This window comes from Acomys russatus, chromosome 10 (assembly GCF_903995435.1).
Source record: "Acomys russatus chromosome 10, mAcoRus1.1, whole genome shotgun sequence".
NCBI classification, from domain to species: Eukaryota; Metazoa; Chordata; class Mammalia; order Rodentia; family Muridae; genus Acomys; species Acomys russatus.
In genome coordinates this window covers 1,352,948-1,368,514 of record NC_067146.1, presented here as the reverse complement: position 1 = coordinate 1,368,514, position 15,567 = coordinate 1,352,948, and the positions used below count along the sequence as shown (strand labels likewise).

At 41.0% G+C, this 15,567-nt stretch overlaps 2 protein-coding genes and 1 gene segment (V, D, J or C); all 3 read left to right on the top strand.

The window, feature by feature from the left end:
• The window catches only part of LOC127194822 (T-cell receptor beta-1 chain C region-like), a 231,238-nt gene that overhangs the window by 81,889 nt on the left and 133,782 nt on the right, over positions 1-15,567 (top strand).
• LOC127194343 (anionic trypsin-2) overlaps positions 1-15,567 on the top strand; it is a 135,672-nt gene that overhangs the window by 25,487 nt on the left and 94,618 nt on the right. The window lies entirely within an intron of this gene.
• Positions 10,071-15,567, top strand: part of LOC127194339 (anionic trypsin-2-like) — a 31,205-nt gene continuing 25,708 nt past the window's right edge. The window contains exons 1-5 of one of the 3 annotated variants that reach the window (XM_051151648.1): positions 10,071-10,110; positions 12,144-12,303; positions 14,227-14,480; positions 14,839-14,975; positions 15,234-15,383. In XM_051151648.1, the coding sequence (XP_051007605.1) occupies positions 10,071-10,110; positions 12,144-12,303; positions 14,227-14,480; positions 14,839-14,975; positions 15,234-15,383 (741 nt within the window). Of the gene's footprint in view, positions 10,111-12,143; positions 12,304-14,226; positions 14,481-14,838; positions 14,976-15,233; positions 15,384-15,567 lie in introns of those variants that run through there. The other 2 variants (XM_051151649.1, XM_051151650.1) reach the window with 2 other exon arrangements.

The following is a 15,567-nucleotide window of genomic DNA, read 5'->3' as shown; positions in this document are numbered from 1 at the left end:
TCAGAGAAAAAGGAGCCCTTCAACCTACCCACTCCTGTACATCAGGTCACTTTAGGGCTGAGCTCATTCTCATCCAGTCTCATCCATGTAAGGCAGCCCCATTAGGAGGAAGTGATCAAAAAGCAGGCAACAGGATCTGGATGAGGGGAGGGGCACATGCCCAAATGGTTGCGCCAACCAAGGACAATGCATGGAGGAAACCTAGACCCCCTGTTCAGATCTAGCCAATGGACAGCTCATTTTCCACTGTTGTGGAGAGAGAGGGACTGCCTCTGACATGAACTCTGGTGCCCCCCGATTTGATGATTTGATGACTTCCCTTTGGTGGGGAGGCCTGGCAGGCACACAAAGGAAGGGGAAGCAGGCTATCTGGATGAGACATGATAGGCTGTGGTCATATGGTGAGGGAAGAGGTCCCTTCTGTCAGAGGTCTGGGAGCGGGGACTAGGGCAGAAGAGGGAGGGTGGTAATGGTAAGATGAAAGCAAGGGGATAACAGTCAGGATGTAGTCTGAATAAATTATAATAAATGTCTAATAAGCAGGCAACATAGACACCACCAGATCAACTTACTGGAGGGCCTACATGAAGATCATGCTGCTCATTGGTTACATATGTGTAGGGAGCTGAGGTCCAGTCCATGCATGTTCTTCGGTTGCTGCTTCTGTCTTTGTCAGATTCCATGGTCTGTCCTAGATTAGTTGACTCTGTTGGTCTTCTTGAGGCGTTCTTGTGTCCTCTGCATCCTTCCATCCTTTCTTAGAACTCTTACACAGGACTACCTGAGTTCCTCCTCATGCTTGGCTGTGAATCTCAGCATGTGATTCAATTATCTTCCAGGTGGGGACTTTCAAAGCACAGTTGTGCAAGACTCCTCTCATGCAGGTCTTTCTGTCAGAATGGCTAAGATTAAAAAACTCAAGTGACAGCATATGCTGGGGAGGAAGTGGGCAAAAGGTGCTATTCTTCAATCACTGGTGGGAATGCAAACTTGTACAACCACTCCTGGGCATATACCCAAAAGATGCCCTACCATACAACAAGGAGATTTGCCCAACTATGTTCATAGCAGCTTTATTGATAATAGCAAGAATCTGGAAACAATCTCAATGTCTCTCAACTGAAGAACTGATAAAGAAACTGTGGTACATTTGCACAATGGAATACTAATCAGGCAAATTGATAAACTTAGAAAAGATCATCGTGAGTGAGGTAATCCTGACCCAGAAAGACACACATGGGGTGATAAGTCTATCTTTTTCCTGTGGGAGCAGCTGGGTTGAGAGGAATGTGGCCTTCTCCTCCTGCCTTGTCATAGCTTGTGCCCATCCCCTCATAGTGGTGTACTCTGAAAAGAATGAGTCATCTGCCAAAAATGTCATGCTGCACCCGCAGTGTTAAAAGCCCCTACTCAGCCAGGTATCGTGAAATTTGTTCACACCATTTTGAGAAAGAACAACAGACATCCACATGCCGTCAGTGAACTAGCAGATCATCAGACCAATGCTGAGCTTTAGGGTACTGGTAGAGTTGTGGCTTGGGTTCCCAGTGTTTGAGGTATGGGACCCACCGTTGTGGGCAGGGTACCTTTGGAAACATGTGTTGTGGGGGCCACATGATTCATGCCAACCTAAACCTGGTGTTGTTGGCATGGCACACAGCCCCAAAATGATATGCCATCTGTTCTGACTCAGCCTTACTAGCTTTGGTAATATCTAAAAGTCATCATATTGAGGAAGTTCTTGAGCTACTTTGGTGGTTGAAGATAAGGTTGCAGGTTACAAGAAGACCAAGGAGGCTGTTCAGCTTCCTAAGAAACTTAAAGCTTGGAATGACGTCAAAGAGGTCTATGCCTCTCTGTGAATGAGGGATGGCAAGGGCAAAATGTTATTGATGTATGGGACAGAACTGAAGACTCAGACATAATGCCACACACCTATGAACACCTGATTTTTGAAAAACAAGCCAAAGATGTACACTGGAATAAAATATACCTTTTTCTTTCTTTCTTTCTTTTTTGAGTCATATTTATTCCCATTTCCCCTTAACTCTTCCCAGACTCACTCTCAAACCCCTCGCAATTTTTTAAAATTTTATTTTATTAATTTATTCATATTACATCTCAATGGTTATTCCCTCCCTTGAATCCTCCCATTCCTCCCTCCCTCCCATTTTCCCCTTACTCCCCTCCCCTATGACTGTGAATGGGGGGACTTCCTCCCCCTGAATATGCTCATAGGGTATCAAGTCTCTTCTTGGTAGCCTGCTATCCTTCCTCTGAGTGCCACCATCTCTCCCCGTAAATGGCGCTGCTCGAACTGAATGGCTTCATGTAGAAGAATGTAAATGGATCCAACTTACTCAAACACAACTCCAAATAGTCAAAGACTTCAAATTAAAGTTGATACACTGGACTGGATTGAGGAGCAACTGAGGAAGAGCTTTGAACTCATTGGCACAGGAAAATACTTTTATACAGGACACCAATAGTTCACCCACCAAAACTATAATAAACAGAACCGCATAAAACTGTGAGCTTCTAGATGTTGAAGGACACTGTCATTCAGATAAAATAGCAAGTTCCAGAATGGAAAAATATTTTGCAAACTAAAAATATGATAAACAGCTAATTCCTAAGATGTATAAAGAACCAAAACCCTGCATTTTAAGAATATATACAATCTAATTAAGCATTTGGGTATAGATCTAAACAGAGAATTCTTAAAAGAGAAGAACAAATAACTGAGAAGAAATTAGACAAATGTTCAACATCATTAGTCATTAGAGAAATGCATATAAAATACATAGAAATTTCATCTGACAGCACTCAGAATGATCAAGATTAATAAAGAAAAACAAATGAAGCTCATTCTCAATAGGACATAGACACTCATGTCCTCGTCCATTGCTGGTAGGTGCAAACTTTTACATCCACTGTGGAAACAAATGTGGCTGTTCTTGAATATAGAAATCAATCTAACTCATGATCCAGGTGCACTGCCCTAGGGCATATACCCAATTAATAGTGCTTCATCCAATTACAGAGACATTTGTTCCACCAAATTCATTGCTGCCCTATTCACAATAGGAAAAATTGGAAATAGTTTAGATGGTCATCAAAAGATTTATGATAAAGAAACATGGTACATTAACCCAATGGGATATTATTCACCTGTTTAAAATTCCTAAATTTGCATATAAATAGATAGAGGTGGAAAAAATCATCCTGTGTAGGGTAACCTAGCCCCAAAAAGACATCTAGGGTATGTATTCACTTATATGTTGAGTTTAACTTTTAAGTCCTCAATAACTAAGCTAAAATCCATATAACCACAGAGATTAGGTAGTGAGTAAGGGCTTAGTTGAGAGTGAAAGATCTTCTGATAAAGGAGAAATAGAGTATATAATTATGGATACACATGGGTAGGGGATTGGAACAAAAGTATCTTATTGAGAAGGGGAGATAAGACGTGGATAAGGAAAGGAATAGTGGGACAGATACATAAACCAGGTGTTGTTTGAGAGGATATATAAAATCCCACTACATTAGAAGCTTTTAAAATATATACATACTTCACACAAAACAAGACAGAATCACCAAATAATAGGGGAGAGAAAGCCCCAACTAGACATCTCTTGCCACCAAATAAAACTTTCAGTACCAAGAGTAGGTTGCATCTAATTGAGCTTTTGCCCATCAGGTCCTCATGAAAATGCCCAAACAATTAATGCTATTTTCAAGAGTATTTGTTACTCTCCATAAAATTATGGTAATGCCCTTTTGCGGAAGACAATACTGGCACAACTCATTGTTCATGAAGAAGGCAATCCAATGCCTACCTAGAGCCTTCTGTCTCTAAGCAGTGTCCATGGCACTATAAAGTACTATACAAATTCCCAGAGGGGAAAAGTAAACATCAATTTTGGTGAAATGAATGAAATGACTCTTACAGGCTTATAGGGAAAGGCACCATTATGAGGTGTGACTTTAAGTTGGCATGGTCTTAGAGGAAGTGTGTAACTTTGGGTGAGATGTGAAGTCTCAGATGCTCAAACCATGCCAGTGACTTATTCTCTTGATGCTACCAAAGATTGGGACACAGAACTCATGGCTCCTTGTCCAGCAGTACCAGTTTGCTTTGTGTACTACTATGCTCCCTGCAATGTTGAGAATCAACTGAACTACAATAGAGACCAATCTAATTAAATGCTTTCTGTTATGATAGTTGGTGTCTCATCAGAGCAATAAAATAAAAAGATACTACTAACTCATCTGCAAAGCCTTTGATCAACATTGGTCATCTACCTGCATGATATGCTGGCATAATACTGGAGCAGAATGAATAGGAGTAATATTCCCTTAAAAATTGGATTTAACCCACTTAATGAGATGGAACTCATACTTGGCACTAGGGTAGCCAAGAAGCTGTGACTAGATAGGCCAGGGACATAGATCAAAAACAGAATATGGCAGTTCTGCTATGGTAATTGAACATAACAATGAAATGTTGCTAGCAATATTGTACTCTACTCATAGATGAGTGTTTTACTTGGATATCATCAGAAAAACTTACTGCTGCAGTAGCTGGGAATACGTGCAGAGAACCACAACTGGACAACGTAAAGAGAGTGAGAGAACTTGTAACACTCAACTCTAAATGAGATGTCTTCATTAAATCCACACCCTCATTGCTCAGAGAACTTGACATAAGAAGGTATAGAAAGATTGTAAGAGCCAAAGAAGATGGGAGACACCAAAGAAACAAGGCCTTCTAGATACAACAGAACTGATGCACACATGAGCTAAAAATACCTGCATGTGTCTAAGCCATATAGACTTCTGACAGTGAGAGGAGAAGTAGACAAAAAGCTTCCGTCCCTAACCTAGAATCTATCTCCATCTGGAAACTGCTTGCAGAAGAATCATTGGTTTTCTCCAATAGAAGTTTCAGTGTATACATAAAATATACTTACATGAAACCCCCACACACAACAGTATGTAACCAGAAAAATCTGAAGTCAATGATATTTTTGGAGGCTCCTTGTGGTTTCATAATTACATGAGAACTTTTTCTAATTTTTGCTTATATATAGTTGTTTCCAATTTTGTGTTTTTCAGAGAGAGAGAGAGAGAGAGAGAGAGAGAGAGAGAGAGAGAGAGAGAGATTCTGTGTCTGTATGTGTTCTTTGTGCTCTTTTGCCTTCCCTCATTTGTTTATTTTGTCATATTCTAGTTCATTTTGTTCTCATTTTTTAGTTGAGTGATTATTTTCTAATAAGAGGGAGAAAGAAATTGTGTGGGTTTGTGTTGGAGTGTAGGTAGGCATTGTCTGGGAGAAGTTGGGTGAGGGGAAATAATGATCAGGGTATAATGTATGAAAAAAACTACTTAAAGTAAACATATAAATTTAAAGAGGTTTAGAAAATTAAATGAACTAAAAACTAAATAATAAATAAGATAACCACTAATATTTATAAATGACTAGGGAAGAAGCAAGCATATGAACTCACCATGGAAAGCTCCAACAAAATTACCAGAGTCAGTACATACCTCTCAATAACAACTAATTGTAAAGTTCCTTAAATTTAAAGTTAAAATATTCAGGGTGTTAAATTGAGTTAAAAAATAAAACTGAAACAGAGGGGAAGGCATCCTATTGGGACTCTAAATGAGAGACGCATGGGAGAACAGCAAAATAAAAGGATCCAGAGGGTCCTAGAAATCTACAAGTAGAACAATATGATAGGCAGATTTGGGCCCAGGGGTCCCGCTCAAACTAAGGCACCAGCCAAGGACAATACAGGAGGTAAACTTTAAACCCCTTCCCAGATCTAGCCAATGGTCAGAATATTCTCCACAGTTGAGTGGAGAGTGTGATACGACTTTCTCACATACTCTGGTGCCTCACATTTGACCATGTCCCCTGGAGGGGGAGACCTGGTGGCACTCAGAGGAAGGACAGCAAGTAGCCAAGAAGAGACTTGATACCCTATGAGAATATATAGGGGGACGAAATCCCCCTCAGGAACAGTCATAGGGGAGGGGAATAATGGGAAAATGGGGGGGGGGAGGAATGGGAGGATACAAGGGATGGGATAAACATTGAGATGTAACAAGAATAAATTAATAAAAAAAAAATAAAATAAAAAATAAAACTGATAAAGAAATATCATGGACTTAATTTCAGTGATAGAGAATAATACTATTATGCTAATTTTAAGGAAAATGAATGGAACTTGAGATTTTCCTGTGAAGCAAAATTCCCCAAACCACAGATATTTGCATTTTTTTCTCACAAGACGAACACATACATGAAAGTAGATTGGAGAAAATTGTGAGGAAGAGGTGTCAAGGGATAATAGTGAGAGGGTTGAAGACAGTTATGGAGAGAACCAATATGAGTAATGGGCAATAATATAAATGCTTCACAATACCAAAGAACAACCTACAATATGGTCTACTAATTGTAAAGTTTTAGGGGAAAAAAGAGATGGAAACTTGGCAACGTGCTAAAAATGGGAGTACAGTAGAAATATCAAAGCTTCATAGTCTTTGTGGGCTAAAACCAAAGTAGCAAGAGAGTAGCTAATCTCTCAGGAGAAGCATAGCAGTGAAGCACCACAGACCTATTTGTTTGACTTCCTACCCAGATGTCCTGGACATTACAGTCATGAATGATTCTTTTCCATTACTCTCCTCTTTAATAATTTCTCAACATTATCTAAAAACTCTTGTATTCTTTTGTCTGGCTTGTCTACTCTATTAGTAATGCTTTCTATTATATTTTATTTTATTTACTCATTTTTGTAGTAGTAAGATGAATCTTGTAATTGGTAATTCTTGGCTGAATTTCTTGGTCTAGCCACCAACTATATTTAATTTATTCAATACTTTAGCTTGATACTCCTAATGATAACTAATGGCTTTACATAAATGTTCATGAAATATATATTTTAAATGATAATTACCATTGCACATTATCCCCACTTCCCTACACAACTAACTTTATGTTCTTTCTCACTTACTGAAAAAACATAAAACAAACAAAAAATACAACAAGCATACTAAAAAAAAACTTAGAAAAAAACTAAACAAAATGTATGTTAAAAACCATGGAAATAATTTTCTGTTGATCAACATCCATACATATGTGGTCTTACTAATGTGTGGTGACACTCCATTGGTGAATATTGATTTTTCCTTTTCCACAGTATCAATTGCAAATAGCTTCTTGCATAAGCATGGGAGCCTGTGTCAACTTTCCCAGTCAATGCTGGGACCTTGCCCAGGTGTTAGGCAGTCACCTGGGTATAGGTGGATGTCCGGGGTCTGTACAGAACTGGTCCTGCCCCTCCCTGGCTGCTTAGCTCTGTAGTGCTGGCCCAACTCTAAGGAGCAGGCCCTGCACCTTGCTTAGGCATCAGGTTAAAGATATCTGTAGTGGCAGGGGCATGGATAAACTGGCCCAGAGGCCAAAAGCATTGAAGTGCTGGCCCTGGCCACACCTCTGCCTTGAGCGGGCTTGGGTATGAAGGTAAGACATTTCCACATCCAGCTTCTCATCATCTGAAGTAGTTGAGAGATACAGCCAAAGAATACTGAGAGCAGAAGTGCTGGCCCTGCCCCTCACTGGCTGCAGCAGTCTGGAGGGCTGAGACAACTCTCAGCCCACCTCCCCTGGGCAGCACAGTAGAGCATGTGCTAGTGGTGTGTGGGGGCAGGAGTGGGGATCAGATATCCATGAAGGTTTGAGAGCTAAAGAGCTACCCCTACCACTCATCAGATTTGAGGTAGCTTGGGAAGAGAGGTGAAGACTTCCTCTCCACATGGGCCTTGGCCACCTGCTGCAGTCAGGAGAGCTGGCACCAGCATCTGGAAAGTGGGTGAGATAGGCTTGTCAGTTGCCAGCTGCAGAATTCTGGAGATTAAGTCCTGCTCCTTGCCTGGGCATCACAATAGAGCTGGCCCTGGTGGAGGGGGCACAGGTGAATCTTTCCTGGTGGGCATGAGCACAGGAGAGAGCTGGCACTGCCACTTGTTTAGAGTTTGACATGGTGTGGAATGTCTGAGGTGGTAATACTTGTATGCCTTACTCCCAGGCCACCTGTTGTAGTTTTAGAAAGCAATCAAAATATAAATGTGGTGTTCAAGCTTTGTGAAGAAAAACATGGCAAGAGGAGCCAAATGCTTAACTTGTCTCCTAGGGACCTCTGGCTTGCTTATCAGTAGTCTTTTAAATGCCACTTGTGGAAAATCTCACACTTCACAAGAGTTTCCATATCTTGGTGGAACCTTGAAACCATGTGACAATTTTAGGTAGTTTCTTGGTGAAAAAAATGAATCCATTGGCATCATAATATATTTCTAATTAATTAGAAACAAATCCTTTTATACTTCACACTAAACAATTATTATAATGAAAAATGAGGCTCCATAGATAACTAATGAAGTACATGACTGTTGTGTGAAACCTATTGAAGAGCTGTCAGATATTTTATAAGACAGAACAGTATCCCACTTAGGCATGGCCTCATGAGCCATTTAATGAGATTCTAGTACAGATAAAAGAGTTCTGAGAACCAATTCTATTGTGTAGCTATTCCAGTCATGTCACGAATGGGTACAGAATATATTTTACCAGCTTCTCAGGATGTCTTCCTCAGTACATTCTGGTATCTATTTCCTTCAATATTCTCTATCATGGCATGTCAAAATTTATCACTAGATTCTCAACTCAGAGACTTCACTTTGATCAGCATCTCTAGAACCTTTGTTTATTTTCAAATCTGAAAGGATTAAGTCATGAACATTGACTCATCATGGCCTTCAACAACACTAACATCAGGCCTACTAAAAAGTAAGTTGGTCCTCTAACAGGGTGCCTCAAATTGCCACATAAACATGCATGTACTCGCAAGTGTCATTTTTCAAGACACTACCTCTAGTCAGGATATGTCTCAACAAATTCCAGTGCTGAGACTCAGTGGTTTTATTAGAGCTCATTCACAGTTCTTGTACAGGAAAGTTTACTCTGAACTGAATCTGATATAATAGTGTCACTGAAAATATGGAAAGAATATCAGAACTCACATATTTTAATATTAATTTTTATTCTTGACTCCTTTCCAATGTTGTAATCTCTCTACTGAATGTAATTTCTCTGAATAGAAATCAGACTGACCATTGTTCAACTCCTTCCTCATATCTATTCTAGAAAATAGATTTCTACCTCAAACTCTATTTCTGCAAGGTAGGGAAGTTTTAATGTTTAATGAAGATTGTTAGTGCCCCAGTGAAGATGCTGAAAATGGACCATCACAGCATAAACAAGGAGAATCAATGCTCATCACAGAGAACATGTTATTGGTTTACCTCTGGAACATATTGAGGAAGCTCCTGCTCAAACTTCATAACTGAAACTTCAAAGATTTTACATGTATGAGCCTTGTTGGAAAGGAGAGACAAGGAAGAGCCTATAATATAAGTCATATCTCTTTCTCCCTTTGCAATGTTGCTTCATACTCTCATTCTGATTATCAATGCCCCTGGACATGAACTCTGTATATGAGAAATTCTTCCAGAGATAAGAATAATCTGCTCATAATAATTAGATCCAGAGACAATATACTTCTTCTATTCAGATATATGTCCCTCAATTTCTACCTGCCTAACAATGTCCAGTCCTTCCCAATGTAAATGGCAAAAGTTTCCTGTGAAGTTATGGCATTCCTAAGGACCCTATACATTCTCTACCTAATAACCATATATATATTGGCCTAAGAAGTCCCAGCTTCATAGACAGAGTCTATGTTTCCACTGTTTTTGTAAAACCCCCTTTCAAGAATCAACTGTTTTCCTTCTCTAAACCAAAAAGGAAAGTTTCCTTATCGCATGTATGTTACCTACCCACAGAGTAGACAAACAAAGAAGAGATGATGTAAGACTCTGGGAAAGGGAAATGCACAGGTGTGTTTGGGCAGCAGCAGTTGGGTCCTCCCCTTAGTACCTCTCCCTCCCTCCATTGGGCTATAAAGGCAGGCTTCCTCCAGTGCTCACTACCTTCTGCCACAATGAGTCCACTCCTGTTCCTGGCCCTTGTGGGAGCTGCTGGTGAGTTCTATGCTCCATTCAGATCCTCCTCTTCCTTCTCCTCAGAGACATGAGTGAACCCCACTACCGAGGATGCCTTTCACCCGATCTATACCCAGTATGCTCTCTCTTCCTCCTGCACCAGCTCTGCTTCCAATTTCAGGCTTCTCTGTAAGCCTAGTGTTTCTCAGTGCTCCCACTTTCATTTATCATGTGATCAGAGTGTCTAGAAAAAGAAGGCATGTGCAGGCTCCATGAAATTAACCAGCAGGCCTCTTGCTTGGACCCAACAGCTTGGGGGGTATCTGAGCAATGACAGTCTTTACAGAGAAATAGTCAAAGTTGAAAGTTGAAGTCTTCATTATACTGGAGATTAATATTTTAAAACTTCTGGTCTTATGTGCCTTTGACAATGACTTTTTATTATAATGGCCATATTTTTTTAAATCTTTTTTTATTAACTTATTCATATTACATCTCGATTGTTAGCCCTTCCCCTGTTTCCTCCCATTCTTCCCTCCCTCCCATTTCTCCCCTTCTCCCCTCCCCTATGTCCGTGACCGAGGGAGACCTCCTCCCCCTATATATGCTCTCAGAATATCAAGTCTCTTCTTGGTAACTAGCTATCCTTCCTCTGAGTGCCACCAGGTCTCCCCATCTGGGGGACATGGTCAGAAAAGGGGCACCAGAGTTCATGTGAGAGTCAGATCTCACTCTCCACTCAACGGTGGAGAGTATCATGTTCGTCGGCTAGGTCTTGGTAGGGGTTCGAAGCTTACTGCCTATATTCTCCTTGGCTGGTGCCTTAGTTTGAGGAGGACCCCAGGATCCAAATCTGCCTGTCATAAAGTTCTTATTGTAGGTTTCCAGGACCCTGTGGGTCCTACTATTTCCTCTTTCTTCCATGCTACTCTTGCCTAAAGTCTCAATCGGATATCCTCTCCTCTGACCCACTTTCTTGGTAAGTAAAGATTTTTATGATACGTATCCCTTGGACTAGTGTTTTGATATAAGTGAGTATATACCATTTGTCTCTTTTTGCTTCTGGGTGAACTCACTCATTATGATAATTTCTAGATCAATCCATTTGTCCACAAATTTCGGGAATTCCTCGTTTTTAATAGCTGAGTAGTATTCCATCGTGTAAATATACCACAGTTTCTTAGTCCATTCTTCTACTGAGGGACACTTAGGCTGTTTCCATGTTCTGGCTATTATGTATAGAGCAGCTATGAACATGGTTGAGCATATGTCCCTGTTGTGTGGTAGGGCATTTTCTGGGTATATTCCTAGGAGTGGGATAGCTGCGTCTTGAGGAAGCCCTATTCCCATTTTTCTGAGAAAGCGCCAGATAGCTTTCCAAAGTGGTTGTACTAGTTTGCATTCCCACCAGCAATGAAGGAGTGTTCCTCTCTCTCCACATCCTCGCCAACATGTGGTGTCATTTGAGTTTTTGATCTTAATGGCCATATTTCTTATATACGTATAATTCAAAATACAAACTTTACTTTAAGACTTCTAAACAAAGATGTATTCAAAGTTAAATATCAATGATCTTGGGCAATAGCATTGCATCTCTCTTTCCTAGGACTGGCCTGCTCTCCATTTGTCCTTAATACACAGACTTGAACTATAAAACTTGTGGGAACATAAAGTTCTACATATCCAAGATACTTCCAAACCACCATAAACCCCTTAATCTGTTAGCCACAGGGTGTAAATGAATTATGAACATGACATCAAAGCAGGTAGTGCATCAGAAAACAAACTCTACACAATGTTCCTGCATGATGAGAGCATAGCTTCCCCTATCCTGGTAACCCACAAAGAAGGCCATCAACTACAGAGTGCTTTTCTATTGTCTGGTATTGCTCTTTATGTTGGGCAACCTGTCTTATGCCTAGTAGGGATACAGTATTAACTTCTTGCCTTCACTTATGTGACTCATTAAGGACTTCTGAGTAGCAAAAAGCTGGCAGATGCCTTGGGGGTTGCTCCACTTTCCAACAATTTGATGAATTGTCTTCTCAATGATCTTCTTGTCTTTCTTCAAGTTGCTTTCCCTGTTGATGATGATGACAAGATTGTTGGAGGATACACCTGCCAGAAGCATTCCATCCCCTACCAGGTGTCCCTGAACTCTGGCTACCACTTCTGTGGAGGTTCCCTCATCAATTCCCAGTGGGTGGTGTCTGCAGCTCACTGCTACAAGTCGTAAGTCATGGGCTTTGACTGTGCAGGACACACACTTGACATTTCTAAGGGAGAAGTATAAGGTCAGGCAAGAACTGAGGTTGTCAGGTGAGTTCACTGTTGGAAATTTATTTCATGAATCTGGAAAGAATAAGTGTATGGATAAGAAGCTTTCCATGCCTGTAACTTTGGAGCTTGTGGACTATTGCCTCTAGGGGAGTTGGCATGGGACTAGAGAGATGGAACATGTTTAAACCTTAAAAAGCTTAAGCTTGAGATTTACAATCATATCCTTGAATGAAACGTGCGGGACAAAGATCTTTCTCATTTCCATCCCTGCCTCAGGGCCATGTGACACAACCTCAATGTGGCTACAGGTGCTCAGACATGTAAGCTGTCACTTGGTGTCCTTCCCCCATGCAATTCAAGCATTGCCAGCATCCTAGCTCCAGCCAATCAAATGCATTCATCTTCAAAGTGAAAAGAGTCCCACTGCCAAAGATTTATAACTCCCTAGTTCACATGAACTACACCAGTGAGCATCATCTTCTCATACTGGCTTTTTATTCTGAACTGTAACACTGGAGGAAAAAAGGGATTTCCCCAAAGAATTCATCTCAGGATCCTAGGACTTGACTTGTAGCTAGATAGTCACTGCAGAACTGCCTAGGTCACCACTGGAGCTTGTCCTGCTTCTGTGAGCTTCTGCTACTCATCACAGAGTCAGCACAGATTGCTGCCACCATCATTCATGCTGCTCTGACAACTATAGTGCTCATCTGCAGGAGAAAGCAGCCAGCTGTTACAGAAGCAACCATTCTGTGTGCTGGAACAAAATCAGGCTCCTGCCACTGTCTGCCTAAGCTTTTGAACTTGGAGTTTCTGCTGCCATCTGTTACCAGCAAACTCATTACAAGATCTATCTGTGATACCTGTGGAAAACCTTTTTCCACATCCCATCATATTGGAGATCCTGTCACTTGAATGTCAATCGGTGCCCTCCAACCATTCCTGAGGGGAGCAAAACCAAGAATTCCATGCTTCGTCTCTTCCTATCTAGAGACCAGATACACTCAGACCTTCCAGCTGAGGAGCTCACACTCCCCATTTGCTGCCCTTTCCCAGAAGCAACAAACTATACCTTTGCAATCACATAATCAAGCCATTGCAGAGAGGCGAAAAACCAAACTAAACTATCCAAAGTGCACCAACGGTATAGATAATGGAAGCAAAGAAAGTTGATTTTAGGATAGAAATAACTAAACATGACTTTCACAATTAAACAAATTACATTAAACAAATTTAAAAAAGAATTTCACAATGGGAAAAGAAGACATGCAAGATTAATAACACCGGGTCCTATATGAGGGTGATAAACTGAGTTTTCAGTAAATGTGGACAAAGATTTTTTAAACTTCAAATTTTAATCAGTTTCACTATATGTAGAAAAATAAACACCAATTTCTATACCTGAGACTATCATAAGTGAGCATAAATCAGAATAAGCCAGATTATTAGACAGAGTGTTTAGGAAAAATACCAAAAAGATATTTGATAGTGAGTTGTGAGGAATCATAGCCACATTGGACTGATTTTTCTTATCTCAAACAGGACTAGGCCCATCAGAATAATAGTTTTTAAATAGAGAGGGTTTAGTATGGTTTATACTTTGTAAAGACACAGAGAAATAATGAAGATACAGTGAATTATTTTGCGTGCAGAGTAGAGACATCAGGTAGATGAACAGTCTCCTGCTGCAGACCTTCACCTCAAATATAACACCTGTCTTTGAACCAGAAAGGAATTGGGTTTCACCGTGGTATTTGCATACTACACCACACATGTGAATATTACATTCCAGACCTATTCAGAAAATACCATTTGATTATTTTGAACTAGTTGGGTCATGGAGAGGAAGATGCTAACCAGCTTCTCTTCCCAAAGCCGCATCCAAGTGAGGCTGGGAGAACACAACATCAACGTCCTTGAGGGTGATGAACAGTTTGTCAGTGCTGCCAAGATCATCAAGCACCCCAACTTTAATTCGAGGACCCTGAACAATGACATCATGCTGATCAAGCTGTCTTCCCCTGTGACCCTCAATGCCCGAGTGTCCACTGTAGCTCTGCCCACTTCCTGTGCAAGGGCTGGCACTCGGTGTCTCATCTCTGGATGGGGCAACACCTTGAGCTTTGGCGGTGAGTGACACACTTCATCTGCTTTCTTTACAACATTATGGAGCCAAGCAAGTTTCTACACTTAAACCAGGTTCCCCTAAGATACAAATATATTACAAGTACCAAAAACACACATGGTTCTGCATTGGGTACAAGGGATATGTGCACACCGAATCATCTTGCTCTCAGAACCTAAACATGAGAGATGCAGAATATGGTATTTTCAGTTCCAGAAAGCACATTAATAATGACTCTTGTGGCATTTAAGTTTCTTGCTGGGCCTTAGTATCATTAAGAACAGGTCACAGAGTGTTCAGTAATAGACTGTTGATCCCTAGTCTGCGCTGAACCATATTTTTTTCTTATCCTTTCCTTAAAGTGAACAACCCAGACCTGCTCCAGTGCCTGGATGCCCCAATTCTGTCTCAGGCTGACTGTGAAGCCTCCTACCCTGGACAGATCACCAATAACATGATCTGTGTTGGTTTCCTGGAGGGAGGCAAAGATTCCTGCCAGGTAATTGGCTCCCTTCTCATGCAAATGCCTGTTTTCCTATGATTGGTGTGGAATGCCCTAGTGTCTGTGGCAAGGAAGTTTCCTGTAGTGGTTCCCTGGAAATGTGAGGAGGTCTCTTGTGGATGTCATTTGGACATGTTAGCAAGAATAAGGGGCACAAATGGGGGAGAGCCAGGCTCAATGTCATTTTGAAGTCAGAGAAATGTGATAGAATTTTCTACACGCCTCTTCTTTAAGTACTATATATTTTTATCCCAGGGTGACTCTGGTGGCCCTGTGGTCTGCAATGGACAGCTCCAGGGCATTGTCTCCTGGGGCTATGGATGTGCCCTGAAGGACAGCCCTGGTGTGTACACCAAGGTCTGCAACTATGTGAGCTGGATCCAGAACACAATTGCTGCCAACTAAGCTCCTTACTCCCTCTGAAGTCACTATGCCAATAAAGTGAATGTTTTCTCACTGTCTTGTCTGTCTGAGTTTTTTATCCTTTGTCTGTGGGAAATACACTCTTATGTGACATCACGTTCCTCTATCCTTGAGATGTGGTGAGCGTCTTGAGTCTTGTTATGCACAAAACAGTATTTCAACAGCA